At 38.9% G+C, this 25,191-nt stretch overlaps 1 protein-coding gene across 2 annotated transcripts in view; it reads left to right on the top strand.

The window, feature by feature from the left end:
• LOC121732783 (lethal(2) giant larvae protein homolog 1) overlaps positions 1 to 23,133 on the top strand; it is a 49,418-nt gene extending 26,285 nt beyond the window's left edge. Inside the window, exons 4-26 of one of the 2 annotated variants that reach the window (XM_042122758.1) lie at positions 471 to 717; positions 1,868 to 2,055; positions 2,528 to 2,707; positions 4,268 to 4,356; positions 4,686 to 4,805; positions 6,279 to 6,441; positions 6,706 to 6,895; positions 8,303 to 8,420; positions 8,580 to 8,681; positions 8,990 to 9,094; positions 9,499 to 9,658; positions 9,925 to 10,064; positions 10,319 to 10,475; positions 12,489 to 12,589; positions 12,801 to 12,905; positions 13,426 to 13,566; positions 14,312 to 14,478; positions 14,688 to 14,781; positions 17,486 to 17,581; positions 17,996 to 18,115; positions 18,585 to 18,714; positions 19,771 to 19,814; positions 21,873 to 23,133. In XM_042122758.1, coding sequence (XP_041978692.1) covers positions 471 to 717; positions 1,868 to 2,055; positions 2,528 to 2,707; positions 4,268 to 4,356; positions 4,686 to 4,805; positions 6,279 to 6,441; positions 6,706 to 6,895; positions 8,303 to 8,420; positions 8,580 to 8,681; positions 8,990 to 9,094; positions 9,499 to 9,658; positions 9,925 to 10,064; positions 10,319 to 10,475; positions 12,489 to 12,589; positions 12,801 to 12,905; positions 13,426 to 13,566; positions 14,312 to 14,478; positions 14,688 to 14,781; positions 17,486 to 17,581; positions 17,996 to 18,115; positions 18,585 to 18,714; positions 19,771 to 19,814; positions 21,873 to 21,986 — 3,071 coding nt within the window. In that variant the 3' untranslated portion in view covers positions 21,987 to 23,133. Of the gene's footprint in view, positions 1 to 470; positions 718 to 1,867; positions 2,056 to 2,527; positions 2,708 to 4,267; positions 4,357 to 4,685; positions 4,806 to 6,278; positions 6,442 to 6,705; positions 6,896 to 8,302; positions 8,421 to 8,579; positions 8,682 to 8,989; positions 9,095 to 9,498; positions 9,659 to 9,924; positions 10,065 to 10,318; positions 10,476 to 12,488; positions 12,590 to 12,800; positions 12,906 to 13,425; positions 13,567 to 14,311; positions 14,479 to 14,687; positions 14,782 to 17,485; positions 17,582 to 17,995; positions 18,116 to 18,584; positions 18,715 to 19,770; positions 19,815 to 21,872 lie in introns of those variants that run through there. The other variant, XR_006036431.1, reaches the window with a different exon arrangement.
• Positions 23,134 to 25,191: the final 2,058 nt, after the last annotated feature.

Below are 25,191 nucleotides of genomic sequence, written 5' to 3'. Positions count from 1 at the left end.
ATTAAATGTGTTAATTAAAACTAATAATGTTTATAATGTTTTATGTGGCACTTTGTCATGATTAGAATAAAATATAATGAAAATAAAAATACTTATATTTAACTATTTTTAATCAACATTCAATACATTCATTTATAATATCTATGGACGCTTCACACCATGTCAGTCTGGTCCCGTGCTAAGCACCTCATTAACACTAATGTTAATAAACAAATGCATAAAATCTAAAAATAATAAAATGCACTTATCAAGAATCCAATTATATGTTAGTAATATTATTTACGATTGTTGATTGATAAGCTTACTAAATAATAATAGTTTAGTAGTCTTTCTTTTCACTTAATATAATATAAAAAGAAATGACTGGCTCAATTTTGATAAAGAGCTTCAAAAAATAGAGTCGACTTAATTATAATAGAGGTCTTAAAGGGCTCAAAGAAAACACCTATAATGTATGTATTTCATTCCAGGTACTGGCCGATTGATATCGCTATGCGACGACAACTGTCTACATCTATGGGAGTTGAACGAGAAGTCCCTCATAGAGCTCAAGTCACACGCGTTCGAGGGCAAGAACAAGAGGATATCGTCGATATGCGTGGAGGCTTCGGGCAAGAACATCCTGCTGGGTACTGAAGGAGGGAATATATACACCATAGACGCCAATACGCTCACCGTCAGCGAGGACGTCATATACCAGGATGTGGTTATGCAGAAGTGAGTTAAGATTAATTAGACTTTTTTATATAAAATAAGGGAGCAAACGAACGGGTCACCTGATGGAAAGCAACTACCGGCGCCCATGGACACTCGCAACATTAGAAGAGCTGGGGGTGCATTGCCGGCCTTTTAAGAGGGAATACGCTCTCTTCTTGAAGCTAGGCTGCGTTATTGTTTACTCTCTTTCAGAAAGCTGAATTTAAGAGACAGCATGATTATTGACTAAATAATCGTTTGTCAAACTATCGTCTCTTATAAATACGAAATACGAATACGAAATTTCATCTGATGATTATCTTTTTATGACTGTGCTAGGCTAGGTTATTGCTTACTCTCTTTCATAAACCTGAAGATTGAAAGATACAGCATGATTATTGACTAAATAATCGTTTGTCAAACTATCGTCTCTTATGAATTAATAATATACTTTCATGTCACTCGACGACGAAGCTATAATCAATGTTACAACATACTAAATATTTGTGTAATACGAAAGATCATTGACGTTCAGACAGCGCAATGCAACTAAGCACCCACTTTGCTTCCGTTGGCGTTTGCCGTTTGCCTACTATATTGAATTGCCAACTAAGGTTGGGTTGCACCAACTAACTTTAACTATAACTGTAACATTAACTACAATGCAAAATGTCAAATCTTTGGTTAAAGTTAAAAATGGACGCCATCAAGACGCCATATTTAACCATAACCATAGAGCTCGACAAGGTTCTAAATGCACGTGGCGAAAAAAGGAACTAACGCTGTCATCATACAAAAACGCCATTTTTGATAGTTCTCTTTTATCAGTAGCGCCCCCGCCCACGTTCATTTATAACCTTGTTGGACCAGCTGTCATCTGTCAATTTCTCCAGTCAAAGTAAAAGTTAAAACTAAATTTAGCCTTAACTATAACCATAAATTTAACCTTAACTTTAACTTTAACCACGGCTCTGGTGCAACCCAACCTAAGTAATTTACTCATAGATGGCTTCAATTGAATTTTTAGTTTTGCAGATGTGGTCCAAATGTAACACATTTTGTTATTTGATAGTTGGTTACTCAGCTGTCAATCAGTAAAAAAAGTTTTTTGATCGGTTGCGCTATTATCATTTGGGCATACTTTTACTAACAAAATAATATGTCATTCCAGCTGTCCAGAAGACTTCAAGGTGAACCCTGGCGCGGTGGAAGCGGTGTGCGAGCACCCCAAAGCCCCGCACCGTCTGTTAGTCGGATACAACCGCGGTTTGGTAGTGTTGTGGGACAGAACGGCTGCAGCGCCCACACACACCTTCGTCTCCAACCAGCAGTTGGAGAGTTTGTGCTGGAATGATGATGGTATGTCAATTATTATCAGTATTGATTATGCTTACAAGCAAATTAGTAAGTGCATGCATACATAGGTGGTCAAAATTATCATGTTAGAATTTTTGTGGAAGCATTGTACAAGGTTTCTCACCGCCATGTTTTAACGCGCGTTCCGCCCCAACACCGGAACATCCTTGGTTTATAATTACTCGGCTTGACCATAGAGATTTCACTTTTATTAATTTTCGTTCAGCTCGGATTTTAATATCCTGCTATTAGCTTTGGGTATCATTTTCGTACACTGTCTCATTTTCATGGAAAAAAATTAATTAAGGCCCAATTTCACCAACGTCTGTTAGTGTTAACAGCTTGTTAAAACATCATGTCTTCTCTTTCATTCATATGAAAAAGGAAAGGGGTAACGTGGTACTAATTCGAGCATTAACTTTAACAGTCGTTGGTGAAATTGGCCCTAAACACTTCGATCTTAATTATGTTTCAGGGGAGCACTTCACGTCGTCCCACAACGACGGGTCGTACGTAACGTGGGAGGTGGCGGGCGCGGCGAGCGAGCGGCCCCTCAAGGAGCCCATCACGCCGTACGGTCCCTACCCGTGCAAGGCCATCACCAAGCTCCTCACACGGACCAGCGTGGACGGGGAGGAGATCACGATATATGCTGGTGAGTTGTTGGACATACTACAAGGTGTAACAAAACTTAGTGATAACACTTTAAGGTGAGTATGTTTCCCCTGTGGTCTGCATTCAGTTCACTTTCAAAGTAGCAGCGCTGGAAAGGGCAATTTTTTTAACGTGGGAGAGCCATGCGTCGGCGCGAATGGGCCAGCTTGACCGGAGAAATACCACGTTCTCACAGAAAACCGGCGTGAAACAGCGCTTGCGCTGTGTTTCGCCGAGTGAGTGAGTTTACCGGAGGCCCAATTCCCTTCCCTTCCCTCCCCTATTTCCTTCCCTTCCCTTCCCTACCTTCCCCTATTACCCTATTCCCTCTTAAAAGGCCGCAACGCACCTGCAGCTCTTCTGATGCTGCGAGTGTCCATGGGCGACGGAAGTTGGTTTCCATCAGGTGACCCGTTTGCTCGTTTGCCCCCTTATTTCATAAAAAAATGGGCAAGGGCCCCAGCGTCTTGAATTTGCTCATACAAAACTTTTAAAAAAGTTACTTTTTCAGCGTTGCTACTTTCACGGCGAACTCTATGTAAGGGACACATACACATCCTAAAGTTTCATCACTTAGTTTTGTGACATCCTGTATATCACACACATATAGAAACGTGATAGAAATTTGTGCGCGACTTAAGGCGAGGTGAAACCCCATTTTGTTATTTCTTGACACCCGATTTACCTAGTTCCAATATAATAACGAAATGTAAAAAAATATGGGATTAAGGCTGCGTCCCCATCAGACACAGCGCGGCGCCGGCAACGTGTTACGGCACGACGCCGTACCGTATCACAGTGCCGGCGCCGCGCCGTGTCTGATGGGGACGCAGCCCAACTGCCGCACTCGGAGTGAAACATTAATTAGTTAAATGTAATTAATTCAAAATTTTGACATAAGCCCCATACATTATCTGTCAAACTCTCCATTAAATTGAAGGTTAATCGTAATTAAATGTCTGAGTACGGCGGATAGAGCACAATATTTAAAAGGATTTAAGCCATAAACATTTTAATAAAAAATACTTTCGCTGTAATTAATTTACAAACTCACCTCCTATACAACTCTTTCTCATCGAAATATAAGTATTAACAAGAATAACTTACATTTTATTTTAATAAATTATTAATGAAATCTATTTTACAAAGGTCTGAACCGAATAATCTTTTTTCTTAATATTTATTTCGAAAGATATTTAAAAAACACATGAAAAATAGAGAAGATCGAAACTACAATTTTATGCTAAGCAGCCTAAGCTAAAATAAAATCTTATTGCGATGCGTACACGCTTGGTCTTTGGTTGTATGCAAGGTTATCGTTTTGGATTGAGATAAGACCTCGCCTTAAGGTGTTAATACAAATGCGTAGCATAATTACCTAAAGTTAACGATAGTTTACATTTTTAACATATTATTACGTGCAGTGTAATGTGTGCGTGAGATTATTTTAATGTGTAACGCACATGTACGCGTTGTTTTGTGTTGTATGTAATGTCCACAAACTTAGAATACATAAATGTCTGAAAGCATGTCTGTTCATATTTATATTTTTTTATTACAGGTGGTATGCCAAGAGCCTCATATTCGGACAAATACACAGTGACAGTGCAGCAGGGCGACAGACATGTGGCTTTCGATTTCACCAGCCGGGTACGAATTATAACCTAATAGTAATCCTAGCTGGTAGTTACAACTTGTAGCAAAACACTGCAGATGGGATACTAATGAATACATTTTAATTTAATGGACATTTTGACCCATTCTCTATATTTTCTGTGAAACTCTTTGTAAATTAAATGCTTCAAAACTAATCTTGCTTCATAAAGGAGCAGAAGATATGCTTTTTTTGTTTGTTTGCTTACGATTCGTCGCTTATGAACCTATTTTGATGGTTCTTTTTTTCGTTGGAAAGAGGATATTTCAGAGGTGGTCCCATGAAAAGGAAAAACTGTTTCAAGTCTCATTTTTATCGTACACAGGTGATAGACATGTTCACGACGACGCCGGTGCCGCCGGACGGCACGCCGCTGCAGGAGGAGCGGCCCGTCACGCCGGCGCAGATACAGCTGCAGACCGTCAACCAGGTCGCCGCCGCACTGGTGAGTAACCAGAGTCCAGACAGACTGCCATTTAAGGCGACGCCTTGATAATTTGGCTGTAGCGATATCGATTTTACTCAGCAATGACTAAAGCTAGAAATTAAAGTTCATTGTCAGTATTCATCATGTCTTTGTCTTTGAATTACCCTTAGCATAACACGATTGGTCAACTTTTATAACACAGAATAATCAATCAAAAATATCTCTGTAAAAAAAGGGATTCCTATTTTGCCAACACAGAAGAGTGATTTAAGCTTCCAAAATTTGCACTATCAGAGAAGTTGATTCCTATGCAAATCGGGGACCTAAGTAAGCTGACAGATCACAATTAAGCGGGGAATTGACTACCGGGCCGCCCGTCACGGGCAGGTCTGTCGCATGTCTGCTCGTCAATTCCTAGGTACGGGCACAGACATGCCCGCCGGCCTGTGCCCGCAGCCTGCCCGCGAGATCGAATTTTTCCCGCGCGGGCACGGGCAAGTCTGTACATGAATGGTCGCGACGGGCGGCCCGTCGTCATTTGCGCCTTGGAGTGCGACTAGAGTGCACTTAAAATATTATTTTAAAACATATTATTGTAAACAATACAAACACTTTACTTAAGAAAAACCAACAAAAACAATTTTGACATTCGTTTATTTCCATTTACCGGTCGCATCCTTGTTTGTGGAAAGTTGAAAGCAAGGATTACATGAACACCGATCTACGTACAGCGAATTTATTGAAAAATCCAAAGAAATCAATGCCGATGCTGATCTATCATCTGTTAAAAAATGTCGAGTCCATGAGTCCACGACCGAGCTGCAGCTCTCTATCTATTCGACTGACTTGCCTGTTCTGTGTGTGTTCAATAGGGGCAAGCGGCAGACTTGTGCCAGATCGGGCAGCCCGGTAGTCAATTCTCCGCTTTAACATTGAATTGACATATTCGACCAAATGACGTTGGTCTTTCAATTGCATAGGAATCAACTTCCTCGATGGTGCATAGATTGGTTCAAGCATACACTTTAATTTGCCTATAGCTTATATGAAATGTATTTATGGTTTTTAAATAACGCGACAAAAAGCATTTTGTCGTTTACGCTCTTTCCATTTTTCGCTGTTCCATTGCTTGTTTTTTATGAGAGGCCATGCCGGCAAAGCAATCTAAAACATACTCAACACGGTTTTTTACTTTAACGTGGCGTCACCTTAATACCAACAATTGCAGTTTGCATTTGCAGTGTTTAGTAACAAATACATTTTATGTGATCTTAGAGGGCGACACCCCGTAACACAGCAGAGTGTGTAGCTCTAAATATAATCGCTTCGTTGCAAATATTGGTCAAAGTTATACTTAGACTACACATATACCTTCATATTTCTTGTTCTTTGTATTTATGAAAGAGATAACATTGCGCCTCTGGGTGTAACTTTAACTCTGATATGCGTAAGCTGTCCTAACTCCTAAGTAAGTCACGTTAATGTTTTCAGGTGGTGCTCGCTGAGGAGGAGCTAGTCGCGATCGATCTCTGCGACGCCAACTGGCGGCCGCTGCGGCTACCGTACTTACTGCCCGTACACGCGTCCGCCGTCACTACCGCCCACCTCGCCGGCCCCGTCGCCGACAGCGTGCTGGACTCCATAGTAGCGGCCGGTAAGAGCGAGACAGCGATATCTCTTGTTTCAACTAATGTGGGCCAATCAGAAACCTTCAAGAAGATAACATATTCCCTCTTAAATTTGATGTTGCGAGTGTCCATGGGCGACTACAGTTGCTTTCCATCAGGTGACCCGTTTGCTCTTTTGCCCTTTTATTTTATATATAAAAAAGAAGGGCCTGACACAGCTGTTAATAAGCATTATAAATGGTTTCCGTAAGAAACATCAACTGCTAAGAGTCTCATCTTTTCGTTTTCAGGCAAGCAACAGACAGAAAACATTTACTCGGAGGGCCAGTGGCCAATCTCTGGTGGTATTGTGGAGTCCACCGAGGCCGAGCCTAAACAGATTCTACTGACGGGCCACGAAGATGGCTCCGTACGATTCTGGGATGTAACGGGCGTTGTCATGACACCGCTATACAAATATACAACAGCACATCTCTTTAGGTATGTATCTGTTGTTATATAGTGTCCGCTTGGTCTATATTTCTATAATGTATAATGTATAGCTTCATATACATCTCCTTTCTTCATGGGTCGGTTGAAAATATGTTCTTCGGGTTCTGTAGAGTTCTATTTTGATAAATAATGTATGCACAGCTGGCAACAAAGTGGATTTTTTATTGGCACAAAAATATAAATTTGTCTTTTATACTAAATCTCGATTGGTGTTCTCAAATACTAAACTTACTAGTACTTACAAATTATATTTACGTAGCGGATAACTTTTTTTATTTTACCTTTTTTTTATTTATTTTCGAAAACGTAACTATGACAACGTAATAAACACAACATATAACAACAATGTATATAAATTAAACTATGCCGTGTGAGATCGTTTTTTCGCGGTTGTCGGTGTTCAAAGAGCGGCCACTCAATTGTGATGGATCGTTTCGATCTGTGGCGGTACCCACAATTATTAGCCTCACAATCCTGCATCGCGCTAAGTTTCGGAGAAAGTGCTCCTAAAGTGATAATGCGCATAGAAATTTTTCGGCAACGGTCGTATTTCTGTCTGTCTGTCATGTATCACACGTCTCTTTTTACCACGCTGTGTTACTGATAGTGACATCTCTCTTGCTTAGGCCTTTGTTTCTCTATTCCGCTAGGTATATTAACTTTACGGTTATAGCACTTATTGACGGACCGGACTTATTGAGCCAAAGGCTATATGATATTTACTTCTATTTCCTATGAACAAGGTGCAAAATGCAAGTGCATGGTTTAGGGCTCTTACGTTTCACAGATTCGGGTGTTTTCGTGATTACGACAATTAGCGAAGATTTGCATGCGCAATAAATTTGGGAGTACTGTGCAACGTCTAAAACGACGTCAGTGGGCTTCGGACTGACCGAGCTTGCTATCTCGCTCGGTCGGAAGATCTTCCTTTTCGGCCGCCATTCACGTCGTTAAAGATCCATCCATCAATGAGTGACCGCTCAAAATCGTCAATGTATTGCTGCTATCGTGTTGCATGTATTATGTTGCTACTAGCTATATAATGTAGTACCTAACCCTACGCACTAGCTAATCGATATCATCTTTTGCTTATTGCTCCCTATGTTGCGCAGTGGCCTGAAACGATCGACGCCGAGGTAACCATTACACATACTATAGACTCCATTACATTCTAGATACATACGCTAGGACCATAAGTTGATGATAGATTAGTTTAGTTAAGATAACATAGTATAAAAGAAATTATTGTTGCTTAAACACTTGTATCTAACGACGTAAAAAACTAAAGGCGAAATTTTATCCATTACTAAGAATGTGGATCGTTGCATCAAAAAGTAGTTTCCCTAAAAAATTAATGTTTCTAATAATGTATTTAAACTGTTTTTCGATTTACAGTGGAGAAGAAATAGGAGAAAACAACGACAGTCAGAACGAAGAAGAAGAATGGCCTCCTTTCAGACGAGTGGGATCATTTGATCCATATAGCGATGATCCAAGACTGGCTGTCAAAAGAGTTAGTAAACTTTTCTAACCAGTAATATTTTGTGTTCATTTTAGCGTGAGGTTTTTTTTTTAATTGTGAACAGGCAAATTAGAATTTCAAAAAATACTTTCTGATAATTATTTAGATTCATGGTATTGATAAACAGTCTAAAAAGCGCTGCATTTTCAGGTATTGCTGTGTCCTCTCTCTGGTATGCTGACTATCGGTGGCGCAGCCGGACACATTGTGGTAGCAAGTCTCAAGAATTCGCCGAGCACTGCTGAAGTCAAGGTATGCAGAAAAGTTTCTGTACAATGTACACAATTAAAGCAAACAGTAATTGCAGATATAATTCAGTTATAGTCAAGAAGCAGGTAAAAATTCGGCCATTGACCCGCTTGATCGAATGATCGCTATTTGTCTCTCATTCGCGCATGTAAATTTTTCGTACCTTTAAAAACGAGATAGCAATAGTATTTACACGAATAATATTCCTAAGTAGTGATGGGTAAATGTTTTAATTATTCTTACCTGCTCGCGCTACTACTTTCTTTTGCAATCATTTTAATGTTATTCTAATAGTAATTGTTTCCTTACAGTCGATATCGGTGAACATCGTGTCGGACCGCGACGGGTTCGTGTGGAAGGGCCACGACCAACTCACGCTGCGCTCCGGTCCGCTCACCTTCCCTGCTGGTTTCCAGGTACTTACTATTTTTATTATTGTTGTGTATGACGTATGTGAGACGATTCAGTTTGAGCGCCGCGCATGTCTTATAAAAAGAATATTTGTACGTGACTTATAACTTCTGACGTGTACGGCGCGGCGTAAGGCTAATGTGGTCTAGTCTTTATGCAATAGAACAAAAGGCATTGAATTTTGCTTTAACTGGCGCAGTAGCGAGGCAGTTATATTCACATAGGCAGAGCCATTTTAATCACAATAATTATGGCATTGCCTGCGTGCGACTTCACTGCTGTTACCTCGAAATTCGAACGGCATGATAGTTTACATATAGACACGATAATGTGTATTGTATAGTTCGTTACATTTTTATTGGTTATAAACGAGAACTTTCGGCAATAAAATCATGTATCAAATTTTCAGGCGAGCACAGTGGCGCAGCTGTCGCCCCCAGCTGCGGTGACGGCGCTGGCGGCGCACTGGGAGTGGGGCGTGCTGTGCGCCGGCACCGCCCACGGCCTGGCGCTGCTGGACGCCGTGCGCAGCGCGCCGCTTCTGCACAAGTGCACGCTCAACCCGCACGGTGAGTGACGGCGGTGACGACGAAGATGACATCAGCAAGAAAAAGAAATATAAAGTACAGCGAAAACTATGTGGTGTCAGATTACTATTCGATTATTAAAAATAACGTTAGTCGAGGGTTCAAAAAATGTTTTATTTGTGTTTGTTATAATGCCAGCCTAGTGTCATTAATGTAACGTAATGAGTAATGACACTACGCTCACGGTAGATCGCTTGCAAAAAGATTTACATAGACACTTTTTTTATTTATTGTTACTTGTTTTTTAGATCATTCTGGTGCTGGCGACACGCCGATCTCAAGGAGAAAATCATTCAAGAAATCACTGCGAGAATCGTTCAGGCGGTTACGGAAGGGGCGATCACAGCGGAGACAGACTACCGCAGCCAGCCCCACTTCACCCACACAGGTAATTCACTGCCAAAGCCTCCAATTACACTTGTTTATATGACACTTTCATGCATATCAAACGTTAAGTAACTTCGTATAGTATAAGTCATTGTTAAACGCTCAATCTTTTCTTGACACACTCTACAACTTTATTTTGCAAAATTTCCACATTAGAAGTTGGCAATTGTTTAACAACGCTATTGAACCCGTGATACTTAAAATTATCTTTCAAGTGAATTATATCGTAAAAGTAAATTATATTTTATCTATCAGCCAGCCAAGAAGACCCCGGCGCCGGCGGCGGATAAGCTGAACGAGACGGACCCGGACGTGAAGCCGGTGGAGCGTGCGGTGGAGGCGCGATCCACAGACGACGCGTTCGGCTCCATGGTGCGCTGTCTGTACTTCGCGAGGACATTCCTTATTAACTGTAAGTTTTGTACTTACATGCTTGTATGTCACTGTGTTTGTGTTATTACTCTAAACTTGTGGACTGTATTAGAAGTTAGATGTAAAATATAAGATAAATAAAAAATATTACGTTGAAGAAAAGAAATTGTTGCGTCCTAGGCCTAAGACGAGGAGCCGAGAAAAGCAGGAAGTCCGGTGTTGCTAGTGTTCCTGTGTTGCCAGATGACACGACCGGAAGACGTCTTTACATAGGCTGGATTGCTTGTGTTTTTTTTCAAGAGTAATTCAAATTCAAATCATTTATTTCGGGCATCAGTGGCCCATATAACAAATACCTTAAAACTAACATACATATCAATTATATGATAAATACCTTAAAAATAACAAACATATTTTATATATATTCTTAAAAACTAACACTGTCACGTTTTGCCGGCGATGTGATTCGCTTCGTTCCGGAGTCTCCCCCGGAACCTCCGATAGACTACATCCATCGGCCAGAACTCCGGCGCCTCGAAAGACGACAGAAGATGCGTCGGTACTCTCACCACAAAGGAGCTAAAGTTAACCTTGTGGCGAGACTGCAGACGCTCGAAACTCAGGCGCAGTGTCGTCTTCTTCTGGATGTAGTCCACGACGTCTTCGACCTCCATGGACCAGTGCAGGCGGGATATGTACAGTGGCGTCGCGGGGTCCTCGCTCCGCAGACGCAGCTCAGGTATATATGGTTTGGTGCCGCGATGGTTGCGGGCGGCGGGCTTCTTCTTCCTCCTCTCCACCAGTATGAAGCCCTCCTCATCGCACCTCCTGCTCTCGTCCTTGCCAGGCCGAGAAGACTCCACCTCGCGGCTCTTCGTAGCCTTGCGGCTCTCCTTAGTCTCGCGACTCTTCGGAGCCTTGCGGCTCTCATTATCCCCATTAGTTTTCGCCCGCGGAGGAGTTGCGGGGCAGTCAGCAATAGTCGCAAAGTTTTGCTGAGTCGCCTGTGGACTCGGCGTCGGCGCAACCGGGAGGGGAACGCGGGCGGGGGCGGCAGCATCGGTGTTCGTTGACCCGTCCGATGATAATGCTGACGGGCTAAACGTGCTCGCTTGCGCGCCTCGACGTATAGTGACGTAAGCGGCATCAGGTGACCTACATATTGAATTACCACTTTTTAATTGCGATAATTCAATACATAAGTCACTGATCGTAGACTCTGATGCCTGCAATCTATATCGAACTCCGGCCAGCTCCTCCTTCAAGAACTTGATGTCCTTCAATAGGCTGACGACGTCGACGTGGTCCAGCGTGACGGGCGGCAGCTTGTGCAGCTCCTTTGCCACAAAAGCCGGCACCTTGTAAGGATCCGTCTGCTTCAGCAGGGAGATGATGTCCTGCACGCTCCTTTCCGTACCGTCTCTTCGGCGCGATGGCATGTTCGCGCTCTATCCGAGCGTCTCGTACAGCAGCTGCTTGCCCTTGCAAATCTCCTCGCTGGAGAAGGACTTGCAGATCTGCATGATGCTGACCTCGTCCATAGTGTCGATGGCGTGCTGGATAAACGCCAGCAACTCGTTGGCCACGAGCTCCATGGTCACGTGCAGCGGCAATGTGCCGCGCGATTCGCAAAAATATTACTTTTGCTGCGTGTGTAACGCGGAGCACGACCGGTCGCTAGCTCGACACATTACACTCTCGACCGTAACTCGTAATAACCGTGCATGGTTATTCTAAATCGCGGAATCGCGTACACACTGATTAACAGGTTGCGTTTCTACCGGAGCTGAGCTTAGTTGCGTTTCGAAGAATGCGTTATTGGGAACCAGTAGAATCATCCCATCTGGCTGACCTTGGCAAACGCAGCAATTCTATTGGATCTTAAAACACATTCCTCGCAACGCAGTTTTTGACAGGAGTTTTATCTATTTAACTGTATTGTTGGTTGGTTGATGTTTTGCTGTTAGCTAAGAAAGAGCTAGTAAATAAATAAACTCATGTCAATTATATATCTTTAGCCGTATTTTAAAAATGATTACTCGATAATTTCCAGCACAAAACTCGACGCCAACGCTGTGGGCGGGGACGAACAACGGCACCGTGTACGCGTTCACGCTCAACGTACCCAACACTAACAAACGGAAAGAGGACCCCGTATGTATTACAATATATTTTTTATACTCACGAAACAACAACAATAAGCAAACATATTGCTTATTGTTCATTATAGAGAATCCTCAATGAAATAACATTCCTTTTTACACACATTTTTTATACGGATACCACTTAAGACATCGTATTTACGCTATTGTATACAAACTTTAGATGGAATATCCTTGTATAAATTTAAGGTATTTGTTTGCAGGTAACATGTCAGTTAGCGAAGGAAATCCAACTGAAGCACAGAGCGCCCGTCATCGGCATCACGGTGCTGGACGGCGCGTCCGTGCCGCTACCCGATCCCCTAGAGGTCAGTTGTTTTGTTATCACGTCCTACAGTTCATAAATAATTGTTAAAGAAGTCCAAACTGCCAATACAAGGGACAATCTACACTAGCACACGATCGTGCTGTGGCTCAATGTGTTAGCTGGGAAAACGAAGTTTTGACGTCGACACTTTGATGTCGATCTTAATTATAGTTTATTCAAGATACTGATGATTATCGAAACCGAATCAAAATCGACTTTGGTTTAAATTTAAATCGAATTAGTTACTGGGGTAAAGAATTAAAGATCTTGTTAGTCAATCGTGGAAAAACGAGACACAATATCTATTGTTATCGCGGCCGGATGTGGTCGCTTGGGGCTTCATGAATTAAGGGCTCCCACACATAACTGTAAATTTGCATCGCATCGCAAATATCTGCGACAAAATTCATAATAAAAATGACATTACGATGCGATGCGAATTCGTAGTTAGTTAGCAAGGTGTAGGAAAACGCTCAAATAACGCTCTAGTAGTGTATCTGTAACTTGTATCGTATTCCCAGGTGGAGAGGGGCGTGTCCCCGCTGCCGGAGGGCGGGGCGCACCGCGTGCTGATCGCGTCGGAGGAGCAGTTCAAGGTGTTCACGCTGCCCGCGCTCAAGCCCCACCACAAATACAAGCTCACCGCGCACGAGGGCGCACGTGTAACTAAAACTTTGATTATTAATATACGAAAGGCTAAAACAAACAGGGGCAAATCAATACCAATTTTGTAAAGCGTATATTGAATTTACTTTATCCCGCAAAAGTGCACGGCTCCCGTGATATTTTGCGAGAAACATCTCGTTATTAAACTTCAGACATGTAGTGTAAATTTTACATTCATAGAACTATATTTATTTATTTATTTAGGCACATCAACAATATAAACACATACATTTTAAACAACATTAAATAAATAACAGCTAGTGTTTACATCACTTATAGATATGCACAACATTTTAGATAAATTCAATTAAGCAGTAAAAATTAAGTTAATAACAAATAATTTTGGTACATAAAATTAAAAATTAAAAGGGACATGCAATTATTTTAAAAGTACTTAATTATAATAATTTTATTTGGAAAATGTAAAAATGATTATAAATTTTAATAAAATATAATTGTTTAAAAAATTAAATTGATGAATAATATTGAATATAATAATATGTATATATATTATATTGATAAATATATTTGATTATGCTCCGAAACTATCGAACCAATAGGATTTTTCAAAAACATAGAATAACTTATAGTGACAAAAAGTGTTACCGTGGGTGTAACGGAACACTCAACTATGCACTGCGTACAAATCAAATGTACACATTGCGTATGACGATACGTGCGTATACGCAAAATGCGTGTGTGCAAATAACTTTAATGTGTAACTGTGTGATCAACTATCAGGTGCGCAGAACATCGTTCGCATGGTTTGAGACGGCCGGTGCAAATGCGGGAGAGAGACACCGCGAGTGGTGCCTTCTCTGTCTGACCAACCTCGGTGACTGCCTCGTGCTGTCGCCCGACCTGCGCCGACAGCTCAACGCGGCTGCTGTTCGCAAGGAGGACATCAAGTGAGTAAATATCCGCTATAGTTTATTCGTGTTGATAAGAGAGTGAACCGTCAACGTCGAATGACCAACGAATACTAAATAAATTGGTATGCAATGTGTAGTACAATATTATAGAAAATCTACTTAACTAAAGGCGCTGGTCGCGGCTAGAAACTAAAATTATAGATGAGCAAGCAGCATGATATTCAATATATAATTTCTGTTCACAGTGGCATTGCCAGCTTATGTTTCTCGAAACGTGGCGAAGCTCTCTACTTGCACTCGTCGTCGGAACTGCAAAGGATCACACTTTCAGCGACAAAGGTAAATTAAATTAAGACAGTTTTAACACTTATCTTAAAGCTGTAGTTTTATTACTACTCTGTAGACTGCGATGACATTCAGATTTCCAATGTTTCAAAATCCACAAATCAATGGCAACAAATTGAAGAACATTTTGTGAAGCTATATGAAATAAACAAATCTAATAGATATAAATTGAAAATGTTAGTGGATAAAGCACGTAACAGTAAAATAATGAAGTAGGTAAGATACAAAGGTAAGAAGGTTTGTTCAATTTATAAAGAAAAAAATGAGTTATTGTCCTGATGTTATAAAATGTTACTTCTCTGGTTCATCCAATCACGTATTTATTTATTACAAAGCCTTTCTTATTAGTAAATCTTGATTCTATGTATTGTGTCGTGTTTCTCTTTTTATGTTAAATGTAGTCTAGCTAGGTAATGTTCAAATTTTTGTTGAATAAACGTTTTTTTTTCTTTTTTTAAGATTTAAATAACAGCGTTTTACCAAAACGCTGTTATTAACTCACTGTACCGTAATTCAAAGCCAAATAATGAGAGCTGTTTGATATCGCCTGGTGGAATAAAGATAAGATTCACAAAAAAAAATATATCGATTCAATAAAACTTACATGGATGATGGGATAGAAAAGATTTTGTAGTATGAAAAGAAATACCAATTAACTTATGGTAAACGAAAATACATTTATTTTCACATTATAAGATTTAGTAAAAATTACTGTCAATATGTATTTTATGCTTCATTTATCAAGCATAATCAAACGAGACGAGACGAGAGAAAAGATATTTTTACAACAGAATAAAACATAATTTAGGCTACCAATTTATACATTTTTTTTAATTTTTATTTTTTATTTGGTAGTTAACTATTACTTAAGTTTTTAATTATTATAGCATATAAGCGCATTAATGGAATTAAAATTAAATAACCATAATATATTGCGATGTAACCAAAAAATCCGAAATTACTTTGACTTAAATTGTTATATTATATTATGTTATATTTGTTGTGATATGAATCAATTGTGATTTCTTTAAATGTTTTATCTACTTAATACAAAAGAAATTCTTTAAATAAAGATTATTAAATAAATCTCGTTAAATTAAGTAAACAATCAACTTGCTATGAAAGAAAACATAGCAGATACCACATTTGTTTGGTTTTGTTTTGTCTTAATTTCACGACAATAATACTTTTTGAATGTTCCTTATGACATTTAATTGCCTCTAGCTAGTATTTCATCTAAAGGACAGTTTGGCACTTTGATGCGACTGCGGGTCTGACATTGCCATCACTTGCCTCGATTCCGGCCTCATGCAGCAGTCGTCGCACCCATCCACCGATCACAGCGCGTGACCCCGGTTTCGGTTCGCCACGGGCAGTGATGAATAAGCTATTCGCTATTGCACTGGGCTCTCCTTTCAGCCGATAATTTAATAACTTGTCTTACCCAATAGACTGGATCGATGTTTCTATGTTGAATATTTTTACTCGGAGTCGGATTGTCTTACGTCGGACTTGTCAGTTTATAGTCATCTGAAATATTACAATAACTATTAGCTACTGTTAGTATTTTTTAAGTCTTGAACTTGACGTCCAGAACATAGTAGCACAAGAGTTGCTGGGATCGTAGAAGACTGGTAAATTATTATGGTTCGTATCATTACCAAATGTCGCTTTCAAGAAATTGCTCAATAGCAATAAAGCCGCCTTTGCGTTCTTGTATCTTTGCTGAATGTAATTTATTTATGTTTGTACAATATCTTGAACGCAATAATGTATATTCTATTCTACCGAGAAGCCAAGCACTCATCCCTAATGGGTGGTTTACTGGTCTGTTTCGTTTATTAAAGGTAGATAAAAAACTTTACGAGAATAATATGACAACTTAATCTTTCAAAAAGAACCCGATTACTAAGCGTAGATGCTGCTGTTGATAATATACTAAAATTGCGTTGTAAGACATGTTTTTGTAATAATTTTCACAAAAAATGAGCTAATTGATAGCAAGTGGGACTACTAGGCGTACTTTGATTTGTTAGTTTTACACACATTTTCATAAGTTTTAATAGAGGAAGGTCGCCAACCTGATTTTAATCAATGCTTTTGTCCTCCCGTCCAATATTTTACTCTTTATCTCAATATCGGATGTCCGGCGACGCTTACGTTGGGCTCTGCTCCTCGACGTTTCGGCCTTTCTTTTGTTTCGCGCAGGAGAATCTGATTCGGAACTCGAGGAAGAACTCGAACTAATATTTTTATCCGAACCCATTATTTCTAATTTCTAATTATAATATTATAAAAATTAAGAAGTCGTTCGGTAAACCGAAAAGGAAAATTAATGTGCCACGTGCACAAATTTAAACAAAAGATATGAATTACGCGTAATCTAATATACGTCCGCACAGCACGAAAAATAACCGCCAATGGTTCCAAATCCGTTACGCTGTTAAAAGCTCAACTCTGCCACCTGGTGGAAAAACTTAGAACTAAACGTCACCAATAGGGATGCAAAAAGCGGGTGACGTAGGAGGATATAGAAGTCGTTTAGGTACTGTTTCCGCCACACATACGAAAAATAGTGTTGCCACTCTCATTATTTGGCTTTGAATTACGGTACAGTGAGTTAATATACAATTCTGAAATAAACAATTTGAATTAAATCTATCACCACAGAATTTTGAAGAGTAATGTATTGTAACAGGTGACGGTTGCGGCGTGCCACATCCTGCTCTCGCCGTGGGCGGCGGCGCTGCGCTCGCAGCCCGAGGAGCAACCACTAACTAATGGTGAACACAAAGTATGACTTGTTTCATTTTCGTTGTTTGATCGCACAGACAACGTGAGTTTGAACCGCTTCTGTTTGTTGTAAATGTTTCATAGCGAAAATATTAGTTTTCGTCATCTAATGTAATGATTTTCTTCGTCTATTTCACTGTTTAAATTAGTTACTTTTTAGATTTCATAGGGTTTTTAGATACTTTTTTTTTACTATAACTTTTTATTATTTTACTTTTTATTACCTATAAAAAGTGTACATGGTTAAGTATTTGATTATTATTGTAGTATAACATTACTTTGCCCTAAGTCATTTTCTAGACCGACGACGACGAAATTATATTACATGCAAAATCCAAGAAAATAATTCTTAACAGTGACAACGCTAGATTAATAAACATATTGTCACGGATTGTTAACTAATGACGTGACATAGGAGGAGACGGCGGAGACGGTGCATGACGTGACGGCGGCGTCCGGGGACATCACTGTGGACTCCGTGCGGGACCACTCCGCCCCGCCCCCATCAGAACCCGAACTCAACATCAACCTACAGGTAAATGAAGCTACCGGATCTATACCTTCTGGAATATTTATTTTTACTTGTATGTGTGCATACGCTCAATTCAACAGCGCTGTTATGCGTCCAGTGGCTAATTCACCATGAGAAGAAAAGAAAAAATAATATTGTGAATACATATTGACATAGTAATTCAAATGCTTCTAGTAAAGTAACTACACAAATATTCATTATGTTTCCTTGAGATTCGATTACACTCTTTTATCGATTTTGGATTATTGTCGAAGAGATATTATAACAAATCCGGGGGTTCAAGTATTAATACGTGTACGCGAAATGCGTAAAACGTTACATACGCACGATACGTACAACTCGGGCGTACATACATATACGCACGATGCGTACAACTCGGAAGTACGTTAACGCACGTGTCGTATAACTTACGTATACATCCACTCAATGCGTACAAGTCACACATATGAGCTAACAATGTCCGTGGGCACAGAACACGCAGGTGAACACCAGCTCGATGGTGGTGAAAACGACCACGAGGACGATGGTCAACGAGAATAACGTCGACGGTGCGACCACCGCCACCACAACCACCACTACCACCACCAACGCCTCCGAAAACAGTGAGTACTTGCAATCTAGTTAGGGCCAGTGCCAGTTAATAGACTAAAAAATGTCATCTCTTTCCTCACAAGTACTAGTGGTATTTATGTAACATAAGACATGATGTTACATATCATAACAAACTATTAGCAATAGCCTAGACTTGCCCAAGTCTTCCTAAAGTATTGACTAACACTGTGCCGTGAAGCATAGTTCTACAAAATATCGTAACTAGATAAAAGAAGTAAATAGTAAACTTGATTCAATTTTTTTTTGGTGAAACAAAAGTTTACCAAAGACTTTAATAAAACATTAAAATGCGTACCAACCAGCAATCAAGTAATTATATAGCACTAATTACGATTATACAGCAGGCATGAAACGCGTAGTGTATAGAAATTATATTCACTTATCTCAAAATGCATATTATTGAGCATAATATTTATTTAGAAACATGTTAACAAAATACTGTGCCAACAACAAAAAACTCGTTAGGCCAGTATTTTTGTTATTGTATGTAATGTTTGAATTTGCCACATAATATAGTGCATACAAGCTATCATAAGGCCATACGCATGAAGCTAGGCTATTATTATTTGTTCATAACATCTTATTAGGTTATATTTTACATGTAAGGTTGCTATTAGTTTTTGCTATTTTTACATTTTACATGAAATATTCGATAATATTTTATTCCATTAGAGAATATAATTTAAAATGTGACTAATTTGTATTTTATAATTTTATATATTATATTTAATGTTCTAAAATGTTTGAAATTTGTTCGAAATTAAGCAGGGGTTCCCAACCTTTTCTCACAAACTTTCGTGTCCATTTTGATGCTAAAATGTCGGGAGCTCCTTTATGCTTTATTTATGTTTCATTTGACTATACTCCAATTCAATGCATTTTGATCTGAATGTAAACATAAAAAAAACCCGGCCAAATTAAGATGGCATTGTATTTCACTGATATTGGTAACGTTATAGCCGGCCATATAATGGTTTACATTTAGATGTAAATGAGTAGAATCGGAGTGTATGTCTGTATGTTGACGGGCGCTTGTGTTGTTGTAGTCCTAGAGCACAGTCGCGAGGAGGGCGTCATCACGCGCATCGAGGTATCCCCACTTGCTTATTATATTACCTGACCAGAAATATAAGTAAACACATTACCCTCTTTTGTTTCGCGTTGTCGAGTAAAAAAATTGTCAAGTTACGGAAAATAACCACTCGAACCCTCTTACTAAATCATCCACACTTTGTAATGTGTATATACAGAACACATTACAAATAATACGTGGGAGAGTCATGCTTCGGCACGAATGGGCCGGCTCGACCGGAGAAATACCACGTTCTCACAGAAAACCGGCGTGAAACAGCGCTTGCACTGTGTTTCGCCGAGTGAATGAGTTTACCAGAGGCCCAATCCCCTACCCTATTCCCTTCCCTTCCCTCCCCTATTACCCTATTCCCTCTTAAAAGGCCGGCAACGCACTTGCAGCTCTTCTGACGCTGCGAGTGTCCACGGGCGACGGAAGTTGCTTTCCATCAGGGCACCCGTTTGCTCGTTTGCCCCCTTATTTCATAAAAAATAATAAAAAGGTTGCGTTTTGTCCTTGTCTGATACAGAAGCAAATCTCTTGACAGACAAGAACAAAACACATAATTCTTTAACCCTCTATATAACGGTGTGATTTTTTGATAGTAAATAGATAACTTGAACAGAAGAATAATTCTGATGTTTGATAATAATTTTAATAGTCTACAAATACAAAACCTTCATAATGTGGGTTTTTATATTGCTGGTCAGACTCCAAGGCATGATAATGCTATGTAGCTTATAGTGACTTTATTATAATAACTTTATAATTAAATAGTATTTTTATTGATTTTACTTCAAAATATAATATTTATTTCTTAGCTTTATTATATTATGTGCTTTCTTCAATATATGTTATGTATTGATTTGGTCGCTTTTAACATTATTTTTTTATTTACTTTTAATATTTCTTTATTTAATTTATTGAACCTTACTTCTATTTGACTCTTACATACCTTCTTTACATTATTCAACTCTTAGAACGTAATAAAAATTTTACAAACGAAAGTTATTATAGTAAAGTTGAATATCTACTCCTTTAAAAACTAATAAATATTCACGCTGTGTATACAGACATTGTAACAAAATGTTTTATCCTCGTCGAAACTTTACAGAAAAGTTGTTTGACACAGAAGGAGAAAACATTGTACGAGTATTACCACAATAGACATAACGAACCAGTAGGCCGACTTCAAACGTATAATATGAGATCACTTCTAAGTCGGCCTGCTGGTTCGTTCCGTCTATTGTGGAATTACTGTGGTCTGTATACACATTTTGTGAATTTTTAATTAGTAAGGGGCTATTGAAAATAACACATATACTTGTAACTAACAATATGTATTCTCCGACAATATTGTGGCGTCCGCTAGTGTCCCTGTGATCCATACTCCGGTACAAATGTAGCTAACCTCATCACACATGCTCGTAGTACAAGCCGATACACATAGTAAATGCTGGGTGTTCTTTCTTATCAAGAATATTTTATATTATGTTTATCAAACCTTGACCTTGAAACCAAAAGGCCTTGGTGAATGCTATAAAAGATTATCTGTAAAATGTTGTTTGCTTGACTGAGATAAAAAAAATTGGAAATGTTAAAAAACAAAAATATTCTTGTATAGAAAATACACAAACCTGGCGAAACGAGACAGAACATATTGTTGTTAGCTTGTTACGTTTTCTATCGATCTAAAATCTCTATTTTTTATGTTTAATCTTTTTACTATTTTGCATAAAATATGATCTGTCCCTTGACCCTTCGTAAATAAATGTATCAGCTTGTACGACCTTGTAAGCGTTCGAATCATTATGATAAGACCGAAAATTATCACTTACTTAAAGAGAGCTACATATTAACCTCAAAATAAATTTGACCTTGAAACTTTGAGGTTACATTTGACATTTAAAACTTGAGGGTAGTAATAAAGTATGAAGCTTTGAGGTTACATTTGACATTCAAAACTTGAGGGTAGTCAGTAATAAAGTATGGTCACCAGAGCCCAAACGCTTGCGGACGCCACGCGTATCGGAGAAGAACGTGCGATGGTACTGATGAGGCCCCACCCCCTAACAGACGGGCACGGTGACGGTGCCGGCCGGGACAGACCCCAAGCTCATCCTGGAGATGTTTGACCGCCAGCGATCGCCCCTAGCCGTCCCCACGCCCGCCGCAGCCGCCGACTCGTAAATAAAAAAAACAACACGTCAAACGTCATGTGTAAAGGTGAGGTTATACGGGCGTTTTTAAAGTGGTGGATCGATTGCAAATTTTTATTGCCCTTGCAAGATCACCTTTATATTCTAAAGGTGAGAGTGCCTCTTAGGCAATATTTTAAACACAGTATCAATCTGGAGTAAAGTTGTTTGACCAAAAGTAAGTAAGTAAGTTTTTTTTGTCCATATAAGCCCACCTTTACCTGTAAAAATGTGTCAATATAATTTGTATGTAAAACAACGCAAAGCGCGGTGGATACTTAGTATCCATGCAGTGCTTTGTGACGACACCAATCGCGCATAACCCACCTTAAAATGAGTTTACATCCAAATTATAGAAGCACTGACGTTAGGGCATGAAATAACTTATTTAAAAATGGAATATGACGATGTACGCACGTAGTCACAAAATTTAAACAAACTTTTGGAATTTTACGGCAGTTAAAAGTAGCTCAAATGAACTATGTATTTAATGTTATAATCATAGACACGATGGTTAGGATTTAGGATTGTACTTAGTGTGAAAACGGACATACTTGAAAGTATAGTTTTAAACTTTTGTTTATGTTCTTACGGTACGAGGTAAAATATATCTGAACGGTACGTGCGTACATTGTTAATGCCTATGCATAATAATCGTCCCGTAGATGAAGAGTGGTTATCATCGACATAGTTTGACCAGAAAATAAAGCCATGATGCTGAAAAAAAACTAAATTGGAATGGCAATTCAAATCTTAGAGATTTGACCAATAACCCTGCTTTTTATAGTGCTGCTGCATTAAAAAATGATTCAGCTATTTTTTTTCCGGTCATGCTATATCCGTATACTGTAGTATCTCGTCGGTGCTAACCACGGTACTAAAATATTTCGATGTATCTTTTTAAATATGACTGCATTTTTATGGCTAAGATGTTTTATACATGCCGCCTCCTACGAGGTCAGAATAGAATAACGAATCACTTTTTTAAAGGTTTTATACTACACGTTACACATTCATTATAAGTGATAAGGTTTTTAATGTTATTGCTATTTCATTTAACTTATTGTAATGGGTCAATTCACTTCCTTTTTAATACCTCGATCGTGGGAATCGCAGACACAATAGATATTCAATTTTTATGCGGCACCCGAGTACCGCTTGGGAGTTGATAGGTTAATTTTTTATAAGACGTATAATATTGCGCTAAAAATGCACAATTTTAATAATGTGAAAGTCCAAATTATTGTATTTTCTGCTATCAATTCGCTATTTTATTGCAGTTTAATATACTTGACCCAAATATTGCATTTTATAAGTAAAATTGTTATTTGCAGTGGCAATATTTATTGTAGTGTTATTTGTGAAATATATTTTACAAACCGTAGTAATTTGGAACAATATAGTGGAGTACTACAACTGTGTATGCAATACAAAAGTACTTAATCGTACATAGAGATTATGTAGCTTTTTGTCAATAACAAAGTTAGTACAAAAACGGCCATAAGTTTTTTTTTTTATATACTGGCAATTTTGCAATATGTAGGTTGATAAAGAAAATTACCAATAAATTAATCGAAGTATTCTAAGTTGTGTTTCTAAACATTCAGAACGAATGTTATGTGCCTATTTATTTTTTTAATGAAGAAGTTTATTTAATTAGTATTGACAATTATTGACTAAGTTATATTTAATATAGCTAATAATTTCGCACGTTGATTTTGTTTTGCAGTGTGGTTACAGCATGGTATATTCCCAGAATAAATTATAATACAAAATATTTTTTTGTCACTTTCGGTTACAGTTTTAGTTTGACCACTTAGCACCATAATTTTGTAGATGGCAGCTTTGAACTGTGCGAAATTTCGTTGACAGATGTATATAATATAATATTTTAAACAGTATTCGATTGTAACATCACATTTACACGGTGATACGAGGGATTTTAGATATATTTTATTTTAGCTTTAAGTTGAATGTGCCTGCCAATTTTAAAGAGCATCCTAGGCTCCTTATTCTGCGAATTATGTAGTTCATGATGCTTCAGTTATTATTGTACAATTTTCATTAATTAAATTTGTTACGAAGAAATATCGTTTGTATCCATTATTCTTACATAAAATAAATTTTAAGATTTTATATTGTAGTGTTTTCTTTACTTCTTAAAAGATTAATAATTCCTCATTAATTCATATTGTACAATTCATCATAATCCTATGATGAATTGGAAGTAGCTATCAAGCAATCTGATGGAAGCAAAACTCATCGTAATATTATTTTATGGCTTTAACTTTTAAAGGGTCAATTTATACTGGCGCAGAGTCGAAGCGTATCGAAGCGAATTATCAAATTCAACCTTAACTCCAAAGATATTACTAGTAGGGTTATAATTTTTTTCCTGAATATCTACGGCCACTAAAAGGACCCATTCACGGCAGGACTGCACGGCAGTCCTGCATTGAATGGGCCTCACTGATTGATTTACACTCGGTGTTGTCGGCCGGAAACACCGAGTGTGAACCAATCAGTGAGGCCCATTCACTGCAGGACTGCCGTGCAGTCCTGCCGTGAATGGACCCTTTTATACAATGTCCCTATGTTTTATAAATTGCGGGCGTATGGATGCGCGCATTCTCGCGCATCCATACGCCCCCAAAAGAGACCTACGCGTCATCACTGTAGGCATTCTGTCGAGTTCGCGCGCATTAGAACGAATGCGCGACTTGTTGCGATTTTGACGCTTCAATACGCTTCGACTCTATCTGCCGATCCACACTCGCGCGCGAAGCGCGCCGCGGACCGCGGCGCGGATCGCGCATACTGCCAAATCCTCGCAAAGTTCGCGACATGTCCGCAGTGTAGTTCGCGCTCTTGAGCCGTATCTATCTTACTTTATATTTAAATTAAGTTTTCTTGTTGGAGATAATATGGAAAGTGAAACCACCACAGTAGCTGCTTTATTATATTGCGCTTCAGCCATTTACTACTACGCCATCAAGAAAAAACGAATAATTGAAAAGAAGCACAGAAAACGGAGATGGTGGATTACCACCATTCACAGAAATAGAACCAAGTGAGTACCATCCCAACTTAGGTACGCTCTTTTAGAGGTCAGAATAATATTATAATAATACTAAGTAGGTATACCTTTTATTACAGTTTTATTAACATTTCAAATGAAATAATTGGCCAAGTGCGAG

The sequence above is a fragment of the Aricia agestis genome, chromosome 12, assembly GCF_905147365.1.
Source record: "Aricia agestis chromosome 12, ilAriAges1.1, whole genome shotgun sequence".
NCBI lineage: Eukaryota > Metazoa > Arthropoda > Insecta > Lepidoptera > Lycaenidae > Aricia > Aricia agestis.
Note: the sequence above shows the minus strand (reverse complement) of the source record. Positions and strands in the feature narration are given on the sequence as shown.